The sequence below is a fragment of the Anarhichas minor genome, unplaced genomic scaffold (genome assembly GCF_050575085.1).
Source record: "Anarhichas minor isolate MPS153535 unplaced genomic scaffold, ASM5057508v1 ptg000030l, whole genome shotgun sequence".
In the NCBI taxonomy this organism is placed as follows: Eukaryota; Metazoa; Chordata; class Actinopteri; order Perciformes; family Anarhichadidae; genus Anarhichas; species Anarhichas minor.
This window is the reverse complement of record NW_027466476.1, coordinates 11,909,099-11,931,523: the sequence shown is the minus strand read 5'-3', so window position 1 is coordinate 11,931,523 and position 22,425 is coordinate 11,909,099. Positions and strand designations below refer to the sequence as shown.

The 22,425-nt window shown below is 43.5% G+C and overlaps 1 protein-coding gene across 1 annotated transcript in view; it reads left to right on the top strand.

Annotated features, from left to right (window-relative positions):
- fras1 (Fraser extracellular matrix complex subunit 1) overlaps positions 1 to 22,425 on the top strand; it is a 173,068-nt gene that overhangs the window by 85,116 nt on the left and 65,527 nt on the right. Inside the window, exons 21-28 of the mRNA XM_076105022.1 lie at positions 294 to 440; positions 7,828 to 7,983; positions 10,936 to 11,082; positions 11,889 to 12,035; positions 13,728 to 13,868; positions 14,402 to 14,542; positions 14,783 to 14,923; positions 17,595 to 17,889. Of these exons, the coding sequence (XP_075961137.1) occupies positions 294 to 440; positions 7,828 to 7,983; positions 10,936 to 11,082; positions 11,889 to 12,035; positions 13,728 to 13,868; positions 14,402 to 14,542; positions 14,783 to 14,923; positions 17,595 to 17,889 (1,315 nt within the window). The remainder of the gene's footprint in view (positions 1 to 293; positions 441 to 7,827; positions 7,984 to 10,935; positions 11,083 to 11,888; positions 12,036 to 13,727; positions 13,869 to 14,401; positions 14,543 to 14,782; positions 14,924 to 17,594; positions 17,890 to 22,425) is intronic.

Below are 22,425 nucleotides of genomic sequence, written 5' to 3'. Positions count from 1 at the left end.
GCCTCTTTCCTTTAATCGTTTTGTGTTTTGTTTTTTATGGCACATTTACTGTCTGTGTGGTTCAGTCTCAGTGTTTTCCAGCAGCAGTTGTTCTCGAGAAGCTGTCAAGCAAACAAGCTCTGATAAACCAACCGTACGCTACCTCCCAGCACCAAAGACTAGAGCAGACAAAGTCAGAGACTAGCCGGTGAAGGAAGAGGAGCCGAACCCGTCTCCTACACTATTACGTTCTCATACAACTTCACTGCATTCTCCATTTTGTCCCTGTCCTCCCTCTGTCTTCCACCTCCCAGCATGCCACCCGTCCTGCCAGACCTGCTCCGGTCCCTCCCAGGCCGACTGCACCTCCTGCCCCCCGCTGGCCTCCCTACAGAGCGGCTACTGCAGGACGAGCTGCGAGGAGGGGCTTTTCCTCCACCGCGTCACTGGAGAGTGTCTCAGTAAGTCAGCCTGTGTGTGTGTGTGTGTGTGTGTGTGTGTGTGTGTGTGTGTGTGTGTGTGTGTGCCGTTCGTCAAAAATACACGCTGCCACGAGTGCTTGTATTTATATCCTGAGTGGCCCCCAGTGGGAATTGAACCACCAACTCTTGGAGGGTCAGTACCTCGCTCTGCCCGCTGATCTTTCCATGATCACGCACACAGAGGCACATAACCTGCATGTTTCATGAGAGAGGAAGCCAGCCGTCTCTGTACGATAGATGCTCTTTCATTGATATCTGTCTCCTGAAAGCTCTGCAGTGACTATGAAATGTGTCTTTAACTACAGAACAACAAACTGGAGGAAGAGTTTCTTTCCATAAGCGTATCTTCACCTTTTGATAATAATATAAAAGAAACTCAATTATCATCCACGAAGACGAGCTTTCTTTAGACCTCTGCCAGTAAACACGAGATACTTCACGCCTCCTCGCTCCACTTCATCTTCCTCATCAGGTGCTAATATGTCTTTGACAAACAGACAGAAAGTCAATAGGACATGTTATATCTCAGTCAGGAGGCGCTGGCTGTCCTCCCTCTCTGCCGGGTAATGAAATGAGATTCTACCTATCTGGACCGCTGGCTGTAGATCAAAAACAGGCGTGTTTACACCATGGGACGCCGGCGTGGAGGAGATAGCAGGGGGGGGGGGGGGTAAACAGAAAAACAGGGGGGGGGGGGGGATAAACACAGTGACTTTTAATTACAGTTTTTGATGACACACACTGTTTGGAGATGTGAAGCCGCAACCAGATTTTAGCTCACAGACACACACACTTGTATGTGGGCAGAGACACACCGGCCGCCTCACACACACACACACACACACACACACACACACCTACACATACACACACACCTACACATACACAAGCAGTTAGTTTGCAAACTCACACGCAACCTTAATCTCAAATGGGTCAAGCTCAGCCGAACTCTGGTTAATAAAAGATGCCTTCAGTCACTTCGGGGCCACAGAAATACTGAGGTCATCATTTCTGCATGACACACACACTCGCACACACCACTCACACACACACACATTCACACACATTCACACACACACATTCACATTTAACACTAAGCCCTTTCTCGAACACTTATTTTCTAGACTCAGACACATCTCTCCTTTATCTTCTTATTCTTGTTTTCTCCTTTCTGTCTCACACTTTATTTATCATGTACACACACCTCTCTCTCTCTCTCTCTCTCTCTCTCTCTCTCTCTCTCTCACACAAACACACACATTTATATATACACTAAGCTCTCTCTCAAACCCAAATTTAGTTACACACAGATTTACACACAGACACATATTTCACTTCACTTTCTTGTTTTATCCTTCTACAATTTATTCTGTCATGCAAACCCACTCTATCTCTCACACACACACACACACACACACACACACACACACACACACACACAGCCTTGGATTACACCTTCTCTGTTACATAACCTCTTAAGGCGATGAGGCTTCCGCTCTCAATCACGAGTTCACGTACGAGAGCAGAGGCAGAGGCAGATGTCTCACTATTGGCTGTCTCACTCTCATCCCGTCTGTCTCTCACTCTCATCCCGTCTGTCTCTCACTCTCATCCCGTCTGTCTCTCACTCTCATCCCGTCTGTCTCTCACTTTCTCCGTCTCGTCCCCCTCCTCTTATTCGATTTCCATTCGACGGCAGCGGCGGCGGCGGCGCCCTCATCGCTCATACTTTATCACAGGCAGCCAGGTGATTTGACAAATTCCACAAGCGCTTGTCTTTAAAAACACTGTTATCTGAACCCTTAAACTGTTCGGAGCCATCACACTCGGTCCGGAACCGCTGCTCATTTGTGATTTATGCTTTTTGCAGAAAGGCCCACATCTATTGGAGACTGGAGCAGAGATAGTAGTAATGAAAAGGCATTTGTTGTTGGCCCAGTAAGAAACCCAGTAATTGCTTCTTTCCTGTGTAAACACCAGTGGGTCGGCTCCGCTAGCTTTCTTTCCATTTCCATGTGTCATTATCCTGGATGTTGACTGAGCCTGGCTGCAGTATTATGACAGCAGTCCCAGCTGAATGATGGGAAATATCGACGTGTCTGAGACAGGCCGCAACCTCCGGTTCTGAAAAGTGAAGCCAATACTGAAGTGTCTTAAAGCTGCATTACTGTCCACCAGGGGGCGCCTCCTCTGGTTGTACAGACGTCTATGAGAGAATGACTCTACTTCTCTCTTGATGTGTTACCTCAGTAAACAGATACCCGCTCTTCAGACAGTCAATCCTGCTTTACTCACCTGTTTTGTGACACAGATTATGAATAATTCATCAACATGAACCGATATTTTCAGATCTCTGACTGTCTTGTTGACGCATAGATTAGAATTTCACCGTCATCCTACTGCAGTTTCCCCTCTGCGGTGGTTCCCATCCTGGAGATTGAGAACCTTCCCATTGGCAGCAGGTGCCTCTGTCCTTCCTGGTTGAATGGAATCGACTGAAGTAAAAAGTTAGGCTTCTGTCTGAAATGCATTCACCTACCTGTGCAGGTTGTTTTGGGTGTAAACACAATAACTTGAGCCGAATGTAACGGAGACGTCAACAGACAACCCAAAAGATCTGGTGTAAAACTCAAGCCCCGCCTTGTAAACAACGCCCATGTGATCAAAACCTTCTATTGGACCCGGAGACTTGTTTATCCGGTAACTCTACTGAATCCAACCTTTAAATAACCACGCGATGAAGCTCACAGAACTCTTTGCTGGCCATGGCGTTAAAATGGAAATGAATAGTTGTATACCTTTAGAGAGTATAACTTTTAAGGAATAAGAGGAGAACATTTTACAAGATGTGGCAACCCTTCTTGGGTTGTATAAATCTCCCATCGCACCACATTGATAGCGTCTCTTATTAGTCTTGTATTGGGATGTGATTAAACACCTGATCCCCGGCTGTTTGTCTGGTTTTAGGTTTGATGGGTTTGTTCGTTGTCTTGTTGACTTTCTACTGTTCATCATCTCAGACTGGAAGCCTGAGATGTGAGTCTCACATCGAGGAGTGATGTCAGCTGCAGAGACACAGTTTAGCCCTCTCACCCTCCCTCTGTCTCTCCTCTTGTCTCCTTAGAGAGAGAGAGAGAGAGAGAGAGAGAGAGAGAGAGAGAGAGAGAGAGGCTCACAGTTCTACGCCAGTTCATTTATTTTTGCTTCTTAATTGTGTTGGAGTCATCACTTAACATACGAAGCTTAAAATAGACCCGCATGCTGGATAACAAGAATGCATCACCATAGAAACAAGAAAGAAGAGCATCATGTGTTTAAGAGACGTCGTTTCCTTCAGCGCCAGCAGCCGTCCATGTCTCCTTTAATGCATTCATAACGTATTAACGCTGAGTGTTACTCGACTAACCGGTCGTAGTAACTCCTCTTTTCTTAATCTTTGTACCTTTGAGCGTTCTCACTTCAGCATGTTCCTGTTCCACTTTGCCTCCTCTGTTATAGATATAATGGACGTATTATTAGATATTATATTATATTATCTCAGTGTGACCCTGAGCCGTTACCGGTGTGAAGGATCCGATACGTTTATCTTTCATCTGTTCTGCAGAGACCTCATAGAAACAGAAAAGGAATACAACATGTGGAGCTGTACTTCTGCTGGCTGTAAACTAAACAAAGAATATATCTCAATGGATATTTTATGAGTGAAACAAACCCACCGATCGTGAGTTTAACCCTTAGAGAGCCACATCTTTAGGGGGGACAGGGGGTCTTTAGGGGGAGATAGCAGGTCAACATAGAAGTGTTCTATACGTCACCTGACAGCTGGGAACCTGGTGATTCATCTGAGATGTAGCTCGCCGTCTGTCAAGTGGTTCTCGTCTTGAATCAGTAATAAAGTGTAAAAGGGCTTTAGAGCATTATGATAGACGTATGTGATGACCATTCACATCATCTATTCTGTCTTAACAGTTGTTACAGCAACTTGGGGGTTGACATCATTTGACACACAGATTTTGATACTAATTTAAAAAAGAACAATTGTACCACTCGAGAGTTGATCAAAATGATCACAAATCCCTTAAAAACATCACCAAGACCTCGAGGAACAGCAGAGAACAAACCCAAGCTGTGATTTAGTATCAAACACTTTTGACATTTGGAGATTTCTTCCAAAGAATGACATTATTTTGTCAATATGATGGCGAGCGCTTTGTTCTGTAAACCCCCTTATCGTCATACATCCTCTGAAAGCCTTCTGTCTCTAGTTTGTGGTTAAGTTTCACGAGGCTGTGATCGTCCTAAAGGTCACAACATGACATTTACAGTGAGGTTTCCTCTCGGGAGGGACTAACGTCATCACACATGAGTTCAGCTGGGCTCGTTAGATCCACAAGAGTCTCCGCACTCCAGTCAGATATTCAAATAGAATGTGAATATCTGTAAAGAGGAGACTCGAGGGTACCATAGAACCCATTTTCAGCTTGTAGCATAAGTTCCACCCCTTTCCAGACAAGCTATCTGCACGCTGGCTTTGAACCCACCAGCGCCTCTGAAGGATGGTAATCAGGGGGTGAGCTGCTGAGATGCAGGAGATGGGAGCAGGAAATACTTCTGTGTAGAAAGACGCGTGTCCTCTCTGAAAAGTATTCGCCTCCTATTACATTTAATCGCAGCTCAATATGTGGCTTCTCTAATATTCCGCACATGACGTGAACACTTTGACATCGTCGTCGTGTGCTCCCTCCCGTTGTTTGTTCTGCATCTGGTCCACGTTGATGCGGGCCTTGCTGTGTGAGTGACAGAGTGGAGCTACCTCCCTTATCCTACATCTGACATTTAAAACAGCCTTGTCCTGTGTTTTTCCTCTGGGACGGGGACGGAGCCGGCAGTGATTCAGAGCTGAGCGTGAAGAGAAGAGTCGGGCTGCTTTAATAGCTGCATGTGTGAATCCTCCTTTTGTTGGGGCAGCGTGTCTAGACAGGGTGACGTCGGCGTCAGAGGACCACACAGCATCTCTTCTTACGCCTGCAACTTCAAATGAACACCGTGTCCCACTTTAGTTCCTCTCGCTTTCTCAACTTCTGCTGCACTCGCACTCGCAGACTCAAGTCCTTTTCTCTTATTTTTTATCAGGAAGCGACTAATTGAGAGACATTAGGGTCTTTATTTTCCTGCGTGACTCTCGTTAAAAGGGATTCTGCTTTATATATTTCGGATGCAGGGGGATAAAAATGTAAAAGGAAAGCGAGGTATTGGATAATGTCTGGAATAAATCCGGCCCACAGGAGAATACCATCATCCAGTCTGCGTGCCGTGCATTTATATCTCCACAATACCTTTTTATGCGCTTCAAAGAATTGGTAACTGCGTGATAAAGGGGGACTCAGAGGACCCGAATCAATACCATTTCAGTTTTATATTCATTTTTAGTCTGCACAGTCAATAATCCCCCGACGCCTGAGTTATCTGGTCTCCAGCGTGGAGCCGGATTACCTGCAGGAGGAACGCTGAGACGGGTTTTGTTGTAATGTGATGTGATATAAAAGGTGTGGATGGGACAGGACAGGAAGCTCTTCTTCTTCTTCTTCTTCTTCTTCTAGTCTGTTGATGTTGGAGACTCACCTGGTTCAGGAGGATCTGCTGCTCTGGAGTCAGAAATAATGTCGGACTTAAATGTCGGCCACACTTTTTGTGTGTTTTAAAATTGTGCTTCTCCAGGAAATCATGTTCATCTAACTGTGAATATATGTAAAGTCCTCCTGACATGAACCTAAATGTAGCTTATTCTCCAGTTCTTCCAGTTCTGCATATTTTCTTTATAGAAACTGAAACAATGGAAAGAAGCAGTCTGAAGTATGAATACGTCTATTTGACCGAGCCGTGGAAACAGGGAGTTAAATATAACATGCAACGATGTCAAACACAACTCCTACTCCTTCACTTCATGTCAGAGAGGAACAGAAAAAGCTTTTTCTCTTTTCTGCTCTCTGTTTCTTATTCATCCCTCCATCACTTGGTTACAGATTCAGGTCGCTCCAAGTGCAGGTTTTTCTTTTATTTAATGACTTTTGCCTTTTAATACATTTAAAAATCTTCTTTTTTCTCATTTGTCTTTTAAGCAAGTATAAACTCTACCTCTACCACTTCTCTTAGAGTGTAAATCCACTGGAATAGTAGTTTAGAGCTGCACGAATCACCTTCAGATCATCTTCAGCCAACAAAGAAGATCATCTGTCGCATCTTCGTACTGAAACCAGATCTTTTTCTGTCACGCGGTTTGATATCCGTCTGCTTTAACCTCGTGCTTTAACCGTCTCCTCATCAAGAGAAGTGTGAACCTTCTCGTCCTTCTACGTGATCGGCCTCTTTATCTGAGTTTCCCCTCAGCCGGCCCGGCTCACGCCTCCTCGCCCGCAGAGCCCCGATGTTCTGCTGGTTCCTCCGCAGATAGAGATCTCGGCAGCGCGGTCTGAAAGATGGAGGGAGATCTGAGAGTTTGAGAGTTGATAGATTTCTTTTCTGATTTTGTTTCTCACAAAGGAATCATGTCTGAGGTTTAATTAGTGAACTTAACACCCGATCCCAGCACGTATAGATGAGACATCCTCATTATAACTTCCTCTTTTTATGAATGTTTCTTTTGTGTTTTTGTTGCGTAATTGTCTTCTCTTGTTGTTTCTGTTTGTCTTTCAAGAAGATCCCCACAGGCAACGCATTTTAAGAGTAAACAGATTTTAGAAGAAGTAAATATAGATCAGAAGGTTCTTCTGAGTACATAAAAGTCCTGGTTTGTTCTTCAAAGATTCATCCGCTCTCTGGCCTCTCTGTCGCTACGTGTGTCCTGTCAAACGATGACGATGATGAAGATCACGAGTTGAACTGAAGAAACATTAGTGCGGAGTTGAAAATGATGAATGGACTATTTTTATTTTAACTTGAGCAAAAACAACAGAGATTGAGACTGAAATCTCTAGATCCTGTAAATGTCATGACATGTACTGCTCAACTTGATGTGGTCTTGTTCTTAACTTCCACTTTAAGACCAAAAATAAGTTTGTTTATCAGATTAATCTGTGCTGTATTAATGAAGACTGGTATCCTCACAATAGATGCTGCAGGATGAACATTACTGGAAGAATCACTAAGAATCAATCAGTCCAAACTGGTATTAACTCACTTAGATGTTTGCAGTGTGGAAAAAAAGAAAATTCAACAAACTTTATCAGGCATTTTATTTTGGTTACGTGGTATCTCACCTGTGTGACTGTGATGTTTGTCTGTATTACACGTGGGATGACGAAAAAGATAAGACAAGCCTTCATTTCCTGTGTGTGTGTGTGTGTGTGTGTGTGTGTCCTCCCTGCAGAGTGCAGCTCTGACTGTCAGCGCTGCGCGGCCGACCTGCAGACCGCCGTCGGCAGCGTCTGTCTGTGGTGCAGCGCGGCGAGGACCTGGCTGCTGGGCGACCACTGCGTCTCCGACTGTCCCCGGGGACACTACGGCTGGCACGGAGCCTGCATCAGTAAGGACTTTCACCTCCTCCTCGCTTTCACACAGCACACAACAAGGTCAGAGGTCAGGCAGGAGCGGTTCCACCTGTGAGGAATATCCCCCCCCCCCCACCACTTTTATCTTTTATTCATCCGTCAAAGATCTCTAAAATTGGGGTCATCGTGTTGACCTGCGAGGAGTTTCCTTCTTAAATATAAAGAAATACTGAATTTAAAGCCAGTGTTTGAAGGAAAAATAACTCAGAGGTTTATTCTTTTTATGAATTCTCAGGTCAAATCTCCTCGGGCTGTAGAAGTACATCAGAAAAGTACTCAGAGACACACTCCCTGATACTCCTATAATACCCAAAAGATCTCCAAATCCACACACGTCCTCCCAGCTCAGTCCTCATGCTCCGACACTCGGAGAAGAGATTCAAAACAATGACTGGGCAGACGTTTGGGGGATTTGGAGGCGTTACTGTGTTTGAGGAAACCTGTATTATTGATTTAACAGTTACTCTGCGCTAAAGGTGATGGTTCTTTTTACAGCCGACGCCATAATAAATGTGCATGTTGGCAACATCCAGACGAGTTATCGAGCTTTAAACATTGATTTAAAACAGTAAACAGCATCTGAATGTCTGATTGTTTCATGTTCGGTTGTCAGAGTCGATATTCCAACAACGGACTCGAGTTCTATCAGGACCGTTTCAGCGCAACAGGTGTTTCAGTTTAACCAGTGACTGTGTTAACTGGTGACTCTCAGCCGAATGCTTTCGTGGCTGCTCGTCACATAAATGTTTGTTTACGATAATAAACACAGATATTTAAAACTGGTTGAAGTCTTTTACGAGGACACCTACATGTTGTGTTGGTGTTCAACTGCTGAGTCACCAGTTAACACGGTCACTGGTGAAACTGAAACACCAGCAGCGTCTACAGCTTCAAGCTGTTAACCGTGTTGACTACCACTGGACTGTGTGTTAAACCAGAATCAAGTGAAAGCTCTGAGTGTCTTCATGGAGTCTGACGTTCTGTTCATGAACACAGAGAACAGAGTTGATCATCTGGTGACTTGTAGCTCCTGATGTCTCTCTGGTGGAACGTGACACACATACATGTTTACATCTGGACTCTAAATACTGGACCACAGCTGATGTCTTCTACTCTCTGATCTCTTTGTTTAGGTTGAATTCTCCATCTTTGCTGGTTAAAGTTCTCACATAGCTCCTCAAGCTGTCTCACTCCTTCATACTTCTGTTACCAAGCTTACGTACGACATCATTGCTTACATTCAGAATTATCATCATCCTCATCCTGCTCATCTTCAACGTAATCCCCCTGGCCATCATCATCTTCATCGATATCACCTTCATCCATCAGCCTGCTTATCATCATTATCATCCTCACCCTCTTCACCGCCTTCAGCCTCTTTCCTACGCTACTCATCTACTGCACGATTATCCCAGTCATCATTGTTATTGGCCTCATGTCCCTCCTCCTCCTCCTCCTCATCATCATCCCAATCATGTGGAAGCTGCTGCCTCCACACTTGAGCTGCACACACATTTAAATGTGTGTGCAGGAAGCTTCGGGCTGTAAGACTAAAAACCTCTGGGGTCTCATTTAGCCGAGCCCGACGCACACACACACACACACACACACACACACACACACACACACATATATAAGACACAAAGCCAGAGAGATGGAAATAGCATTTTCTAGATACAGGTAACATCTCACTCCTCCTGCTGTAGATTTGGGCCAGAGGATGAATTTCACCACATCAGAGGGAGATTTAATGTTTCCATCTTTTTATTTTGTGGTGATGATTATTATTCAAGGCTGGATATGAGCAGTGTGTGTGTGTGTGTGTGTGTGTGTGTGTGAGGTGGTGGAGGGGAGCGTGAGCAGCAGAGCAATCTGAGAATGATTAGACCCTTGATGGTGATTAGTGAGACTTATGAATATGTATATATATATTTTCTTATCAAGGACTTCATATTTCAGCAGCTTTTAGTCGTTCAACTTCTCTGCGAGTTTCAAGTTTGTCACAGTGAGAATTCAGCCGCAGCACAGATTCTATACTGCATGTATCTGATATAGAGTTTCTCTTGTGTTGTACAACAATGCTGCATTGTTCTAACGTGTGCCTCCGTCATATGTTCTTAGCAGTAAGTGTTGATGACGCTGCGTTATTCTATTTCATCTCACATTGGTCTTTGTTGTAGTGCTTTAACCATGTGCTGTTTCCATGACCTCATTTCTCAACATGGAGTCTTTTAAAGGGGACATACCATGAAAAAGAATCCACACATTGTGCTCACACATTTGGGTATCTGGAGTCCCTGTCGACCCACAAACCGTGAAGTCAGTTATATTTTTAGTGGGCTGTCTAGATCAGGAATGATGTGATTCAACAAGCCGATCAGATGTAGCTCCGCTTCCTATGTCACATGTCGACTCATGGTCTCAATCTCTAGTTTCAAGTCTTCTTCAATACAGCATGATGTTCATTTAGTACATTATGGTCCATTTAGAGTCAAACAGACCATAAAGCAGGGGATGCTTTAGGGCGGGGCTACACAGTGATTGACAGGTCTCTACCAGAGACGTATACGTTGTCTCTACGTCACTCCTCCTCAGTCCAGATATGGTCACTTCCTGTTCACTGGTTGCGAAAAAAACAACATGGCGACGGGCGTAATTAAAGATGGCGAACAGAAAAATCGCCGAACTCGAGTCTTCAAAGCATCAGTCCAGAAACTAATGAGTGCCGTCATGATGACCACGTCCTCTTCTTATAAACAGTCTGTGGTTGGTAGAGGTGTATTCAGACGGACAGAATGAGTTAAATGTTTCTTGAACATTAAAGCACGTAAACATGTTCCAGTAGAAACCTTAAACATAAGTCTGAACCTGATGTTTCATCTCGTGTTAATGAACTGAAATGATCTTTCTTTTTTAATTCAACCCAGGATGCCATCCGTCATGTGACGCCTGCAGTGGCTCGGGGCCTCACGCCTGTACTTCCTGCCCCGCCGGCAGCCTCCTGCTGCCCTCGGGTCTCTGCGGTCCCAAATGTACCCCCGGTTACTACGACAATGGCCACAGGATCTGTCAGGGTAAGTGAAGGGGGGGGTGACCAGAAAGATAACACACCGAAAGAACTAGAGACGCGCAATCCAGCAGCCCCGAGATTACATCTGAGAACCCTAATGATTTACAGGGCGTGGACAAAATAATAAGAACACTAGATAGTACAGCAGTTGTAGTAAATGCCAGCTCATCTGTGAGGTGTTGATTCATCATTTTCATAGTGAATATTAAAATATATACGTGTGTCCTGTTCATCCGTACCACGTACGTTTGCAGTGTTCGTGACTGAGGCACCTGCAGCTGAAGCAGAAACTCTCCGTAGTGTTTGTGCTCCTTTAAGTCACCTTGATAACACAGAATAGACTGTAAAGCATGTATTCAAGCTCAGGCAGAGCAAGGCTCCTCCATCCTCTGAGGATAAATAAACACAGTGCTAGACATGGTTACATGTGTCACAGTTGTTTTTAATCAAGAACGAGCTGCTAGTTGATGAGAATATTTGGCAAATATTCACAAAAGACCCAACTTGACTTATTAAGAAATCCCTTCATGCACACAGAATGGATTATTTTAGCTTTTGTATGTGTAATATGTTGAGTTGTATATCCTGTTAACCAGAAGGTAAAGAAACAAAACAAAATCCAGTGATTCCACACATTCTTGTTGGATGTAATGCTAATAATACTCCTGCAGCTGCAGCCTGAAGAGCAGGTGGATCATTTGCAAACTCAAGTCAGAAATCATGACAACAAACGTGATGAAACAGAATGGTTTGATCCGATCCTCGTACCTCACCTAAACCTCCGCGTCGACCCTCTTTTGTCTCCGGCAGCGTGCGACGGCCAGTGCCTGACGTGCGACATGCCCGGAGTCTGTACGTCCTGCCGCGACCCGGCCAAGGTGCTGCTGTTCGGAGAATGCCAGTACGACAGCTGCGCCCACCAGTACTACCTCAACACCACGACCCGGGCCTGCAGAGGTACACGCACACGCACACACACACACACACTTCATGGTACATGGCGGGTGAGGGGGAAACGCTGGATTATTAATGAGGATATCTAGTGTGCCCTTTATGATATTCATAAATTACTCTCCATCCAAATTGCATGTGTGCTACATTGAGTTTATTGGCTCCATTGATCAAGTGATGAACTGTGAGACCAGATATGCAAAATCCTAAACAATGTGTGTGCGTTTGAACTCAGCATTAAATCTCCCAGCGTTGATGAATGAGCCTCAGAGGATCCGGATTGAATAACTCGTCCTCTTATTTTCTCCTTCTGCAGCAGCTCTTGTTGCAGCAGCTCTTGTTTAATTAGCCGCTAACCGGCCCAGACCTAAAAACCGACCACGCTGAACGTCACTCTGTTTTATCGCCAGCTCACAAATAAGAAAATATCTTTCTCTTCTCTCAAAGAGGAAGGACTGAGGTTCTGAAAGCAGACCGTGTTGTCACACCGGCTTAACACAGATATCCACTTCAATTCACAGAAAGCCGTTTCATGTGAAGCTGAACCAGACTTCCCCCTTTATCAGCGATGTGTTCAGCGTAATGAGACTTATCTCAGGTGCCCCCAGACCCCCCATGTCTAGCACGGGATTATAAACTCAAGATAACCGCTCGAGGCGAGATGCAGTGATTTCCTGTTAGCGGCGCCTCTCACCATCGACAGGTCGGGTTTTAGCCGTCCGGCCCGCGGCGACGCTGCGTTTATCCGCTCGAGCTGCAGCAGCAGCTACCTGATTAATCCTGAACCCGGGATGAACCCACAGCGCTACGAGGCAGCACTCTCTGAAAACTAAAGCCGTCCCACAGGGGGAAAGTTCCCTGAGAGAAGCTGTTCTGCCAACAACCTACATTGGTTGTGGATTCATCACTGATCTTTCCCGAGGGAGGAACCCTCCAATTTACCTCTCGGCTCCTGTTGGATCCTCAGAAAGAATAAAGAAACCTCTGTGGAAGCCTCCACTTTATTCACCACAGTAGAGTCGAAGCTGTTCTACTCTCCCACTGTCGTGTGAGAAAAGTAAAATAAGATGTGTTACTACTTCTCATGAAGGATTTAATAAAGTATTTATAAAGAATGAAGATGAGAACGTCTGCCAGCAGGAGAGAGATCCAACAGCATCTCCTCTTCAGGATTGGAGAATGAAAAACAGAGTTTGGGGTTTTATTTAATTAACTGTTTGTGTAGTTTTCTTTTCCTCATCATCTGACTCAGAATAAACACTGCAGAGTTCACAAATAAGACGAATAATTAGTTGACTTAGTGTTACACTTATACGTTTATTCTGTACAATATGAAATATAATATAATATAGAAGCCCCCTGGTTTCCTCTGTTGAGGCTGAGCGTGGCGTGATCTCTTCGTCGTTAAACCTTTTATATCTTTTAATACAAACCTAGAAGCTCACACAAACACACACAGTTTAATTTGTCCTAATTGTGTTTAATTCCCTCGTCAATATTAACGGAGCACAAACACAACAGATGTGAAGGTGATGAGAGAGAAAAGAGGAAAAAACAAAAGCACAAACAAATGGGTTTATAGAAATAATGAAATCTGTTTCTTTCTTCTGTTCTCACCTTCTAATCCCAACGCCCCTGCACACACACACACACCACCTCCTCCTCCTCCTCCTCCTCCTCCTCTTCCTCCTCCTCCAGAGTGTGACTGGAGCTGTAACGCCTGTCGAGGCCCTCTGCGGACCGACTGCCTGCAGTGCATGGAGGGACACGTGTTGCAGGACGGAGTGTGCACCCAGGGGTGCTCCGCTGGCTCCTATCAGGACGGAGACAAATGCCTCGGTCAGTCCTCATGGACCACATCACGCACAGAAGAAGAACAAATACGTGCAGCTGCAGTCTGCACATATTTCTCCTTCTTTTCTCTATTATCTTTGTGCATTAGTGACCACTTGAAGATTCTTTTTTAATCATCTATTTCTTATTAAAACCGTGAATCATTCCTCGAGAGACCCCTTTAAGATCTCAACTTAGTGTTTCTCTGAATCTTTCAACATGTGTTGGTTTGCTCCGGTCAACTTCTATTTAATAACTCAACAGCAATGAATGAACACGTGCAAATATTCTACTAAATGTCAAATCAAACACAACCCACATGAAAACTATGAATGAAGCAAATGTTCACTTCTTTATGACTTTGAAGCCACAGCTTTGGTTTGTGTTTAATGCTGTGTGTGTGTGTGTGTGTGTGTGTGTGTGTGTGTGTGTGTGTGTGTGTGTGTGTGTGTGTGTGTGTGTGTGTGTGTGTGTGTGTATGTGTACGTGTGTTTGTGTGTGTGTGTGTACGTGTGCGTGTGTGTGTGTCTGTCTGCCAGGCTGTGATGATCACTGTGTGGAGTGTCGGGGTCCGGCTCAGTGCCAGCAGTGCCAGCCCCCCTACGCCGCCCTGCAGGGTCAGTGTGTGCTGGAATGTGGCAGAAACCACTTCCTGGACGCCTCCTCTCAAATCTGCAAACGTAAGACTTTGTTGAATGCAATCTATTTTATAAATCTCTCACATTTAAAATAAAATGTATTTAATGAATCCAAGACTTGATTTAAAACAGGGTATCTTTGCAAGGTCAGTTTATCAGTTTAGCTAAAAAATGGAGGTTAAAGAAACAAAATAAGAAACTCTGGTCACGCTGTGTCTCCTTCTTCTTCTTCTTCTTCTTCTTCTTCTTCTTCTTCTTCTTCTTCTTCTTCTTCTTCTTCAGCTTGCTCCTCCGACTGCGTGCTGTGTGACGGCGTCGGACGCTGCGGCGCTTGTCGAGTCCAGACCTACCTCATGGAGGGTTACTGCACCCCCGACTGTGGACGCGGATTCTACGCCGACCAGAAGACCAGGACCTGCCACGGTAACGACATCATGTCTTCATGGGTATTATTGTCCCAAAGCACAGAACGACTGCAATCACCAAGAGAGGGTCGACCGGGTTAGGATTATAGCTAATATTTGGTAAATACTTCTTAAAGCTGCAGGACTTCATTTAAAAGGGAATTACACAAACACTCAACTTCTTCTTTTATCTGGACGCTTATTAGGAATTTCTGCCAAACTCTGTTGTTTCTTGAACCAATTTTAATGAGACATTTATGCAGTTTTTAACAACACCTTGTGTAAACACGATGAGTCATTTACATTTACAAACACAACAGGGGGACTGAAGGTTGTGATGAAGTTAAGATAAAAGAGTTAATTGGATGTCTTGTGAAGCTAACAGTGTTTATACATTTCCACCGTGTGTGTGTATTCAAGTATAAAAGTCTCTCTCCACTTCCTGTTCCCTTGACTCCCGCCCGGCTGATGTGAAACGCATCCCGGTTAACTGCGACATACAAAGTGCTTTCGCCAAGATTATTCAGCATCGAACACTGTCGACTGTCCCGCCTCCAGACAAACCCCGTTAAAAAGCCTCCAATATCCAGCATTAAGATATTTAACTGTGTTAGATAACTCTGTCGGATTATCAGTTGGCTCCGAGCTCTTTCTGGTGACAGCTCACATGCAGTAGGCTGGTTTTAGTAAAAGATAGTTTTAATAAATAATTGTTTAAAAGTACTTGCGTTTATCGCTATAAAACACAAAGCCAAATACATTTATGTTGCTGATGCACAATTTATCTGGAACAAGTAAACTTGTTTACTCATAAACTTTAGTTTTCTGTAATAATCCAGACTCCAATGGAAGAATCCCATTTGACTTTTTTGCGAAGCTAACTTTCTGATCCCGCAGCAACGGCGTTTTTAGGGCGATGACATCATAAAATATGAATATATATATATAAATATATTGCAAAACTCGAGGCTTCATAACATCAGTTAAAAACTGCACAACAAGCTGACAGACATGTTATAGCCGACAGTGAGCTCGTTGCCGACACGTTCAGCAGATACAGAGCTACACTGACCTCCATCGTCTCCACTCACTCCTGAGGCTACAAAAGATTTAGATTCAGAGAGATTGATTCTTTGTTGAAATAAGAATAAATCATAAATGAGCTTCAGACTTGCTCCAGGTCAGAGAGAATTTATAAGACAAAAATGCAAGTTATTGAATAGTGACAGAAGTCAAAGTGTTTTCCATCTCTGCTCCGACTGCCAACATTAACGGCCCATTAGGAGTTCCCTGTTACCACAATACTAATTGCTTCTCCTGAATAACACTGAGAGGAGCATTGTCTGTAGAGGCAGGTCATTAGAGGAATCTTGTACTCTTTATTTTTGGGGCTTTCATGTTCAAACAGTGCTCGTTAACCTGCAGGCGGAGACGGCGAGGCCTTCAGGATCTCACTGTGGTCGTGAGATGATTCATGAGGTTTGACAGTGCATGATTGTAATAGAGAAATATATTATCTCGAGTCCCTTTGTGATAAACGCTTTCTTCTTGTGAAATAATGAACATTTGTTTCAGCCTCTAGGCTTCAACTAATCCATTAGTTAATCCAGTGAAATAGCCTGAAACCAAATTACTTTTTGTTGTTGTTTCTTTTCTCTTTTTTTGGCTTTTTCATTTTTTGCCAGCCGAGAAGAAAGAAAAGTTGAGAAACTTTTGTCCTTTTAAATTATAGACTTATTCTCATTTGTGAGTTTAATTGCGTGGCTGAAACTTTTGAGGATTGCGAGTGCCTGTTGGCGTCGTTAGAGGAGAGATTACAAACGTGGCCTCTTGAAAGAGCTGATCTTTAAAAAGTTCCCCAACAAAGTCACTTCCAATTAAAGCCAACTTTTAAAATGCCAAGCCAAGCCCCAGACGCCTCGCTCGTATTTCACCAGCTCTGCCACACACACACACACACACACACACACACACACACACACACACACACACACACACATACACACACAGACTCACACACACAGACAGACAGACACACACACACGCATACACACACACACACGCATACACACACACACAGACACACACACACACACCTTTTCCGTTTTAATTTCACAACCTCGTCTCATCTCTACACCCACTCAGTCTGATCCAGCTGCAATTTTTATTGGATAAATTTAAGGCTTTTAAAATGCATTATAATGCATTCATTCGGTTTATTAGAGGCTCTATGTTGTTTCACTCTTGTGGAAGGTTTTACTTTAAATTATTATTACAAATTAATTAACTCATGAAACCGGTGAATTGTCTTTTCTTTAGTTGTATGAGACAAATGTACAGCTTTGAGTTCCAGTACTGATTTCTTATCTTATTGTTTTAACCACGTAATCAAAGATAATTGGACATCTTATCCCAAAACAATTAGATCAAGAGAGTTAATTACAGCGAAACGTTCTAACCTGTAAACCTGTCATCAGTATTTCTCATCTTTCTTTCATGTATCATTGTGATAAAATCTCTTACGGTGGATTTGCTTTAATCTTGTTTATGACTTTGCGTTACACACAGGAATCATTGAAGTGTGATGTTTTGTTTGTGGTTCACCTGGAAGATCAACACCTTTTCAAGTTGCCTTTGAATGATTGTTCCTGAGATAGTTCATGTTCTTCTTCTCTCCCTCCTCCTCTCAGTGAACAGCCAGCCCCCGGCCCTCCGGGTCAACGGGTCCCTGCTGGTCCCCATCGGCGGCTTTGCCCCGCTGCCCCTCGCCCTGCTGCAGGCGACGGACCCCGACAGTCCGTCCGAGCGGCTGATCTTCCAGCTCGTCCGGGGCCCCGCTAACGGCCGGCTGGTCCTGTTCAGAGGGGAGGGAGGAGGAGAGGAGGGAGGGAAGGCCGGCCGAGACCTGGCCGGGGACGACACCTTCACCTGGGCGGAGCTGAGATCCGGCCGGGTCCGGTTCAGACACCAAAAAGACAAAGCCAGGTCAGTGGATCCGATGTGTGTCGGGAGGTGGAGAACGTTTTAAGGAAGATAAAGCACCCAAAGACTGTTCTATATGAGCTTGTGTTACGTGTAAAATTATGATTTAAATGTAAATGTTAAATTATTATAAACTGGAAAGTTATGCCGGGAAATTAAAGCACAAAACAAAGTCTTATAACGTTTCGGTCCTCCATGAGCCTCCAGAACACCTTCAGTCCTCTCATTTCCTCATTTGCTGTTTTGATGCTGCCCTCAATCTAAATGGGTCAACGGGCATCAGCCAACCCTCTTTTACGACCTTCCTCCTGACCGTAATTGAAGAGGAGGTGGGTGGATTTTCCAGTGAACGGGTTCCTCGACGTAGGTTTAACAGAGATTGGCATTAATTTAGATTGACAGCAGTTTTTTGGGGGAGTTTCCAGTGGCGTAAATGCATAAATCTTTTATGCATTTTGGTGTTGAAGATCTTTCGGTCAATCATGTTTTCAGCGTGCGAGAGTTGCCCGATCTGATCTGACCGGTACAAAAAACCATCTGCAGTTCAATCCCATCTTACTGCCACAGATCAAATGAAAGCTTTAACTGGGGCCCATTAATCTTGATAGTGCTCCATAAAAGTGATCCTGGTAATGATCTACAAATAAATTGGGATATTAAAAATAACACACTTTTGTCCTGAGGGAGTCATAAGCACATAGAGACGTTTTAATTGATCAAAGATTGTTCATGGAACTGTGTCGACTGTTTTCAATGCGTCCGTCTGCTACACTGTAGAGCAATGAATCACAGCGGCTCCTTTGATGTGCGTATCAGCGCCGAGGTTTCCGTGGATATTTCGCAACAGCCCGGTGCTTGTTGTACAAAGTTTAACCAGCGGATCTGCCTCGCCTACTTGTGGCTCACCAGAAAGCAACATCACTCCAATTAGAGAGTGCAGATGAAACAGTACCTGATGCCTTCAGGTAGCTGTCGCGGATGAATCGTTATCCTGCCTCGCTGGCATTGATGCCATAATAGCAATAAAGTCAGCTGGTTGAAAACAATTTGTATACAACCGACGTATTCATGAGCCAGGACATGCAGGGCTTCCTCTAAGGAGGTCAGGTGATGGAATATAAAGAGCGATAAATGTCTGCGTACGGAGGTCGAGACGGATGGATGAGTCCAGACTGGTCTCATCCATCATTCGTAGCTAAACCTACGAAAAATAATGCGCTGTGATTCGTAGATATTCCATGAAATAATTTTGTAGGTTATGCACGTAATCGTGAACGAGGACTTAGTTAGACCGCAAACACACATACAGGGTGGCCGGGAGGAGAGGTGGATGGGCCCAACAGAACAGTCATCTTTCAGCCAAGTCAACGTTGATTTATGTGTCACGTAATTTGCGTACTTCAGTAGTTATTTTAACCTAACTAAGAATTTTACGATCTTTCCCTGAACCTAACTAAGAATTTTACGATCTTTTCCTGAACCTAACTAAGTTGTTCGGTTGCCTAAACCTAACTATTGTTTCCTGTGAAGACGGAAGTTTATTTTGAAGTCAGTGTGGTTTTCGTGTCACTTAAAAGACGAGAAGTAATTTTTCGTAAGATATCATATGAACCATTGTTTGAGGATAGTATGATTAGCCAAACAAACACAGGACTTTCACCCAGGAGACCACTGTTTGTGTCCCGTATTAAACCAAAAGTTAATTAGCTTTCTTAAAAAAAAAAGTACGTTAAGAGTACATAACATACGTACTTAATTCAACCCAAACCACAGTCTTTTCCTTAACCTAACCAAGTAGTTTTGTTACCTAAACACAGGTGCAACAATCCTCGTATGAGGATACGTCTCACACAGTGAGTCACCAAGATTGACGAACCAGGTGCAGGCGAGAAAAATAACCTCCGTGTTCCTCATGAAAAACGACAGTGAGCTCATGCAACACTGCAAATCCCTCAAAAGCAAAAGAGACAGAGAGAGACAGACAAAAGACAGAAAGTACACACTTGTGGTGAAGCAAGAGAGGAAGATTACGTATGCGGACAGGAGGAGAGAAGTGAAACTGACACTTCATTTGGTAATTTTGTGACGTAATTGTGTGAAATTCGTGAAAGTGTACGACAGTACACCAGAGAGTAACCTGTGACAGCTGTCTCATGAATGGGTCGGATGCTGGTTGATCGTCCTTCAACAGACTCGTGTCTTACTCACGTCACTCAGAATCTCCCTGTCGGGAGGTCAGGATGATTTTACATCATTTTCATACTCATCAAACCTTCCAGTGAGCTCTCGCTCCCTGTATGGAAGAAAGTACACTCATTATGCTTCCCCACGTATTTATTCATGTTTTCCTTTAATTAGTCTCCTGTCTGTAAAGCAATAGAAAGATGTTCTGTCCAGTTAGCACCCAACACTTTAAAATCTATCTGGTATTGAAATTAATTTCTCCTTTTGTTGCCCAAGTGTGACTCACGCCATGTCTCCTTTTAAGTTGACATGAAGACACCTTGTCTCCATCCTCGAGCATCCTGACATTTCATCTTCCCTGCTATTCTTATTGGCCCATCTGTCTGCCGTCTTTTTTAAATTCATGCAGCTTCCTGCTTGGAAAGTTCATTTCCATTAACCCACACACGTCCCGGAGATGCGTCACATTTACACTTCCCTCGTTTAATGTGGAAGAATTTGCATTTGTTCTGCATTTTATTCTGCCGTATCTGACAGTGTGATTAGCCAGTGTGAGTTTCAGTGCCATAGATCAAAGAGGCCGCTAATATGTAAAGAAAGAATTCATGCCGCCTCTTTAGAGCTCAGCCTGGAGACAGTTTTCCTCACTACAGCTGTTCTGCTTTGGCTTTTTCCTGCAACAAATCAGTTTGAGTTTGGGCCCAATGTCCGTACAGCCAATCGGAATCGACACGTTGAACAGATAATTCAGTCCTGACTCAGCTGGTCTGGCCTCAGACGGAGGCAAGCCAGTGAATTAGCAAAATGTGGTCCACTGCCCAGTTCTGAGCCATTAGATTAATGGAGACAATAAAACGTAAAGCCCCAAATAGGATTTAATCTGCATATTATAGCCATATTTGTCAAATTATGTGGAGTGGGGGATAATGGCTGCAGACACAGAGACACAAACAAATGCTCTCAGGTTTGATTCCCTTTAGAGTCCAGCAGAGGAAGACATGTTGTCACACACTACAAGTCACTACAGAAGGTTTTAGGGACAGATCTTTATTATAGTGCATTTTGAGATTAAAGTTGAAGTGTCAAGAATAAGGTTAAACTGTCGGTATTTAAAAAAATATATATATATATTATGTTTTGTTTTATTTTAAGATGAAGTCAAAATGTTTATAATGAGGAGAAAACGGTTTGGAATAAAGTTGCACTGAGAATAATGCAATTGAGAAGAGGAAGATTTTTTTAATTTGCATTTCAAAGAATAAAATTTCGACTTTATTCTCATAAAAGCAATAATAAAAAACATCTTTCTCCTCATGTTTCCCTTATGTGCGGCACTGACCCTCATATGAAAGTCTCTGCGGATAAAAGAGAAGCAGAATATATAGTCAGCAGCTGTGGTGGGCTGCTTAAATTCTATCACTTGTCAAAAGAAGGTATTTTCAATCTTCACTGCCTCAGCAGAACATTTCAAGTGTCAAGTCACAGACTGAGTAATATGTGTTAAGTGGCGCACTTTACTATTGAGAAGTATTTAAACACGTATACACACAGCACACAGATCAAAAGATGCTCCATTTTTGTCTCAAGGCTGCATTAAAAAAGAAATCCGTCTTTCTACTTATATGAATGCAGCAAATATACCAGTCACATAAATTACCTGAGCATAAAAAGAGATTCAGGGACACGGTGTCAGAAATATGTTACTTTAACAAGCTGTCCAATATTTCTTTAATGGTCCAGAATTATTGTAACCATAACAAATGCTGTAAAGTTGTGACCAGTCTCACCTTTGTTGCAAGAAATTGTTTTATCTTTGTTGAAAGGCGCTGTGAGAATGTGCTCTGTGAAGGATGAATTTTAAAGATGAACATGGTGACAAATTACACCAGCAACACCGCGAGCCTCAAGAACAGCTTCAGTGCTCCGTGTCATACATTCTCCAAGTCGCTGAATGAGAGAATGAACACAATTTTACAAAAGATATCACCTGAAAACTATTCACAAAGCCCTCACATTCTCTATTACAGCATCAGCATCCATTGAGGTCTTATCTGTAACCGTTTACATGCTAATTCAACATGACATCGTCAATTAATTATGCCACAGGAAACAGTTAAACATTAAATCATGACAGTATTTCACTTTATAGAATGTGCTTCATAAGTGAACAGCTAAAAATACTGTATATGTACTCTTTATGCACCACACCAGTGGTGGATCGTATTTAGGTATTTAAGTACTTTACAATTTTGAGATACTTGTACTTTACGTGAGTATCCATTTTTTGCCAATTTAAAGTTCTACTCCACTACATTTATTTGACAACATCTTGTACGTCAACCCAGTCACCAGAAT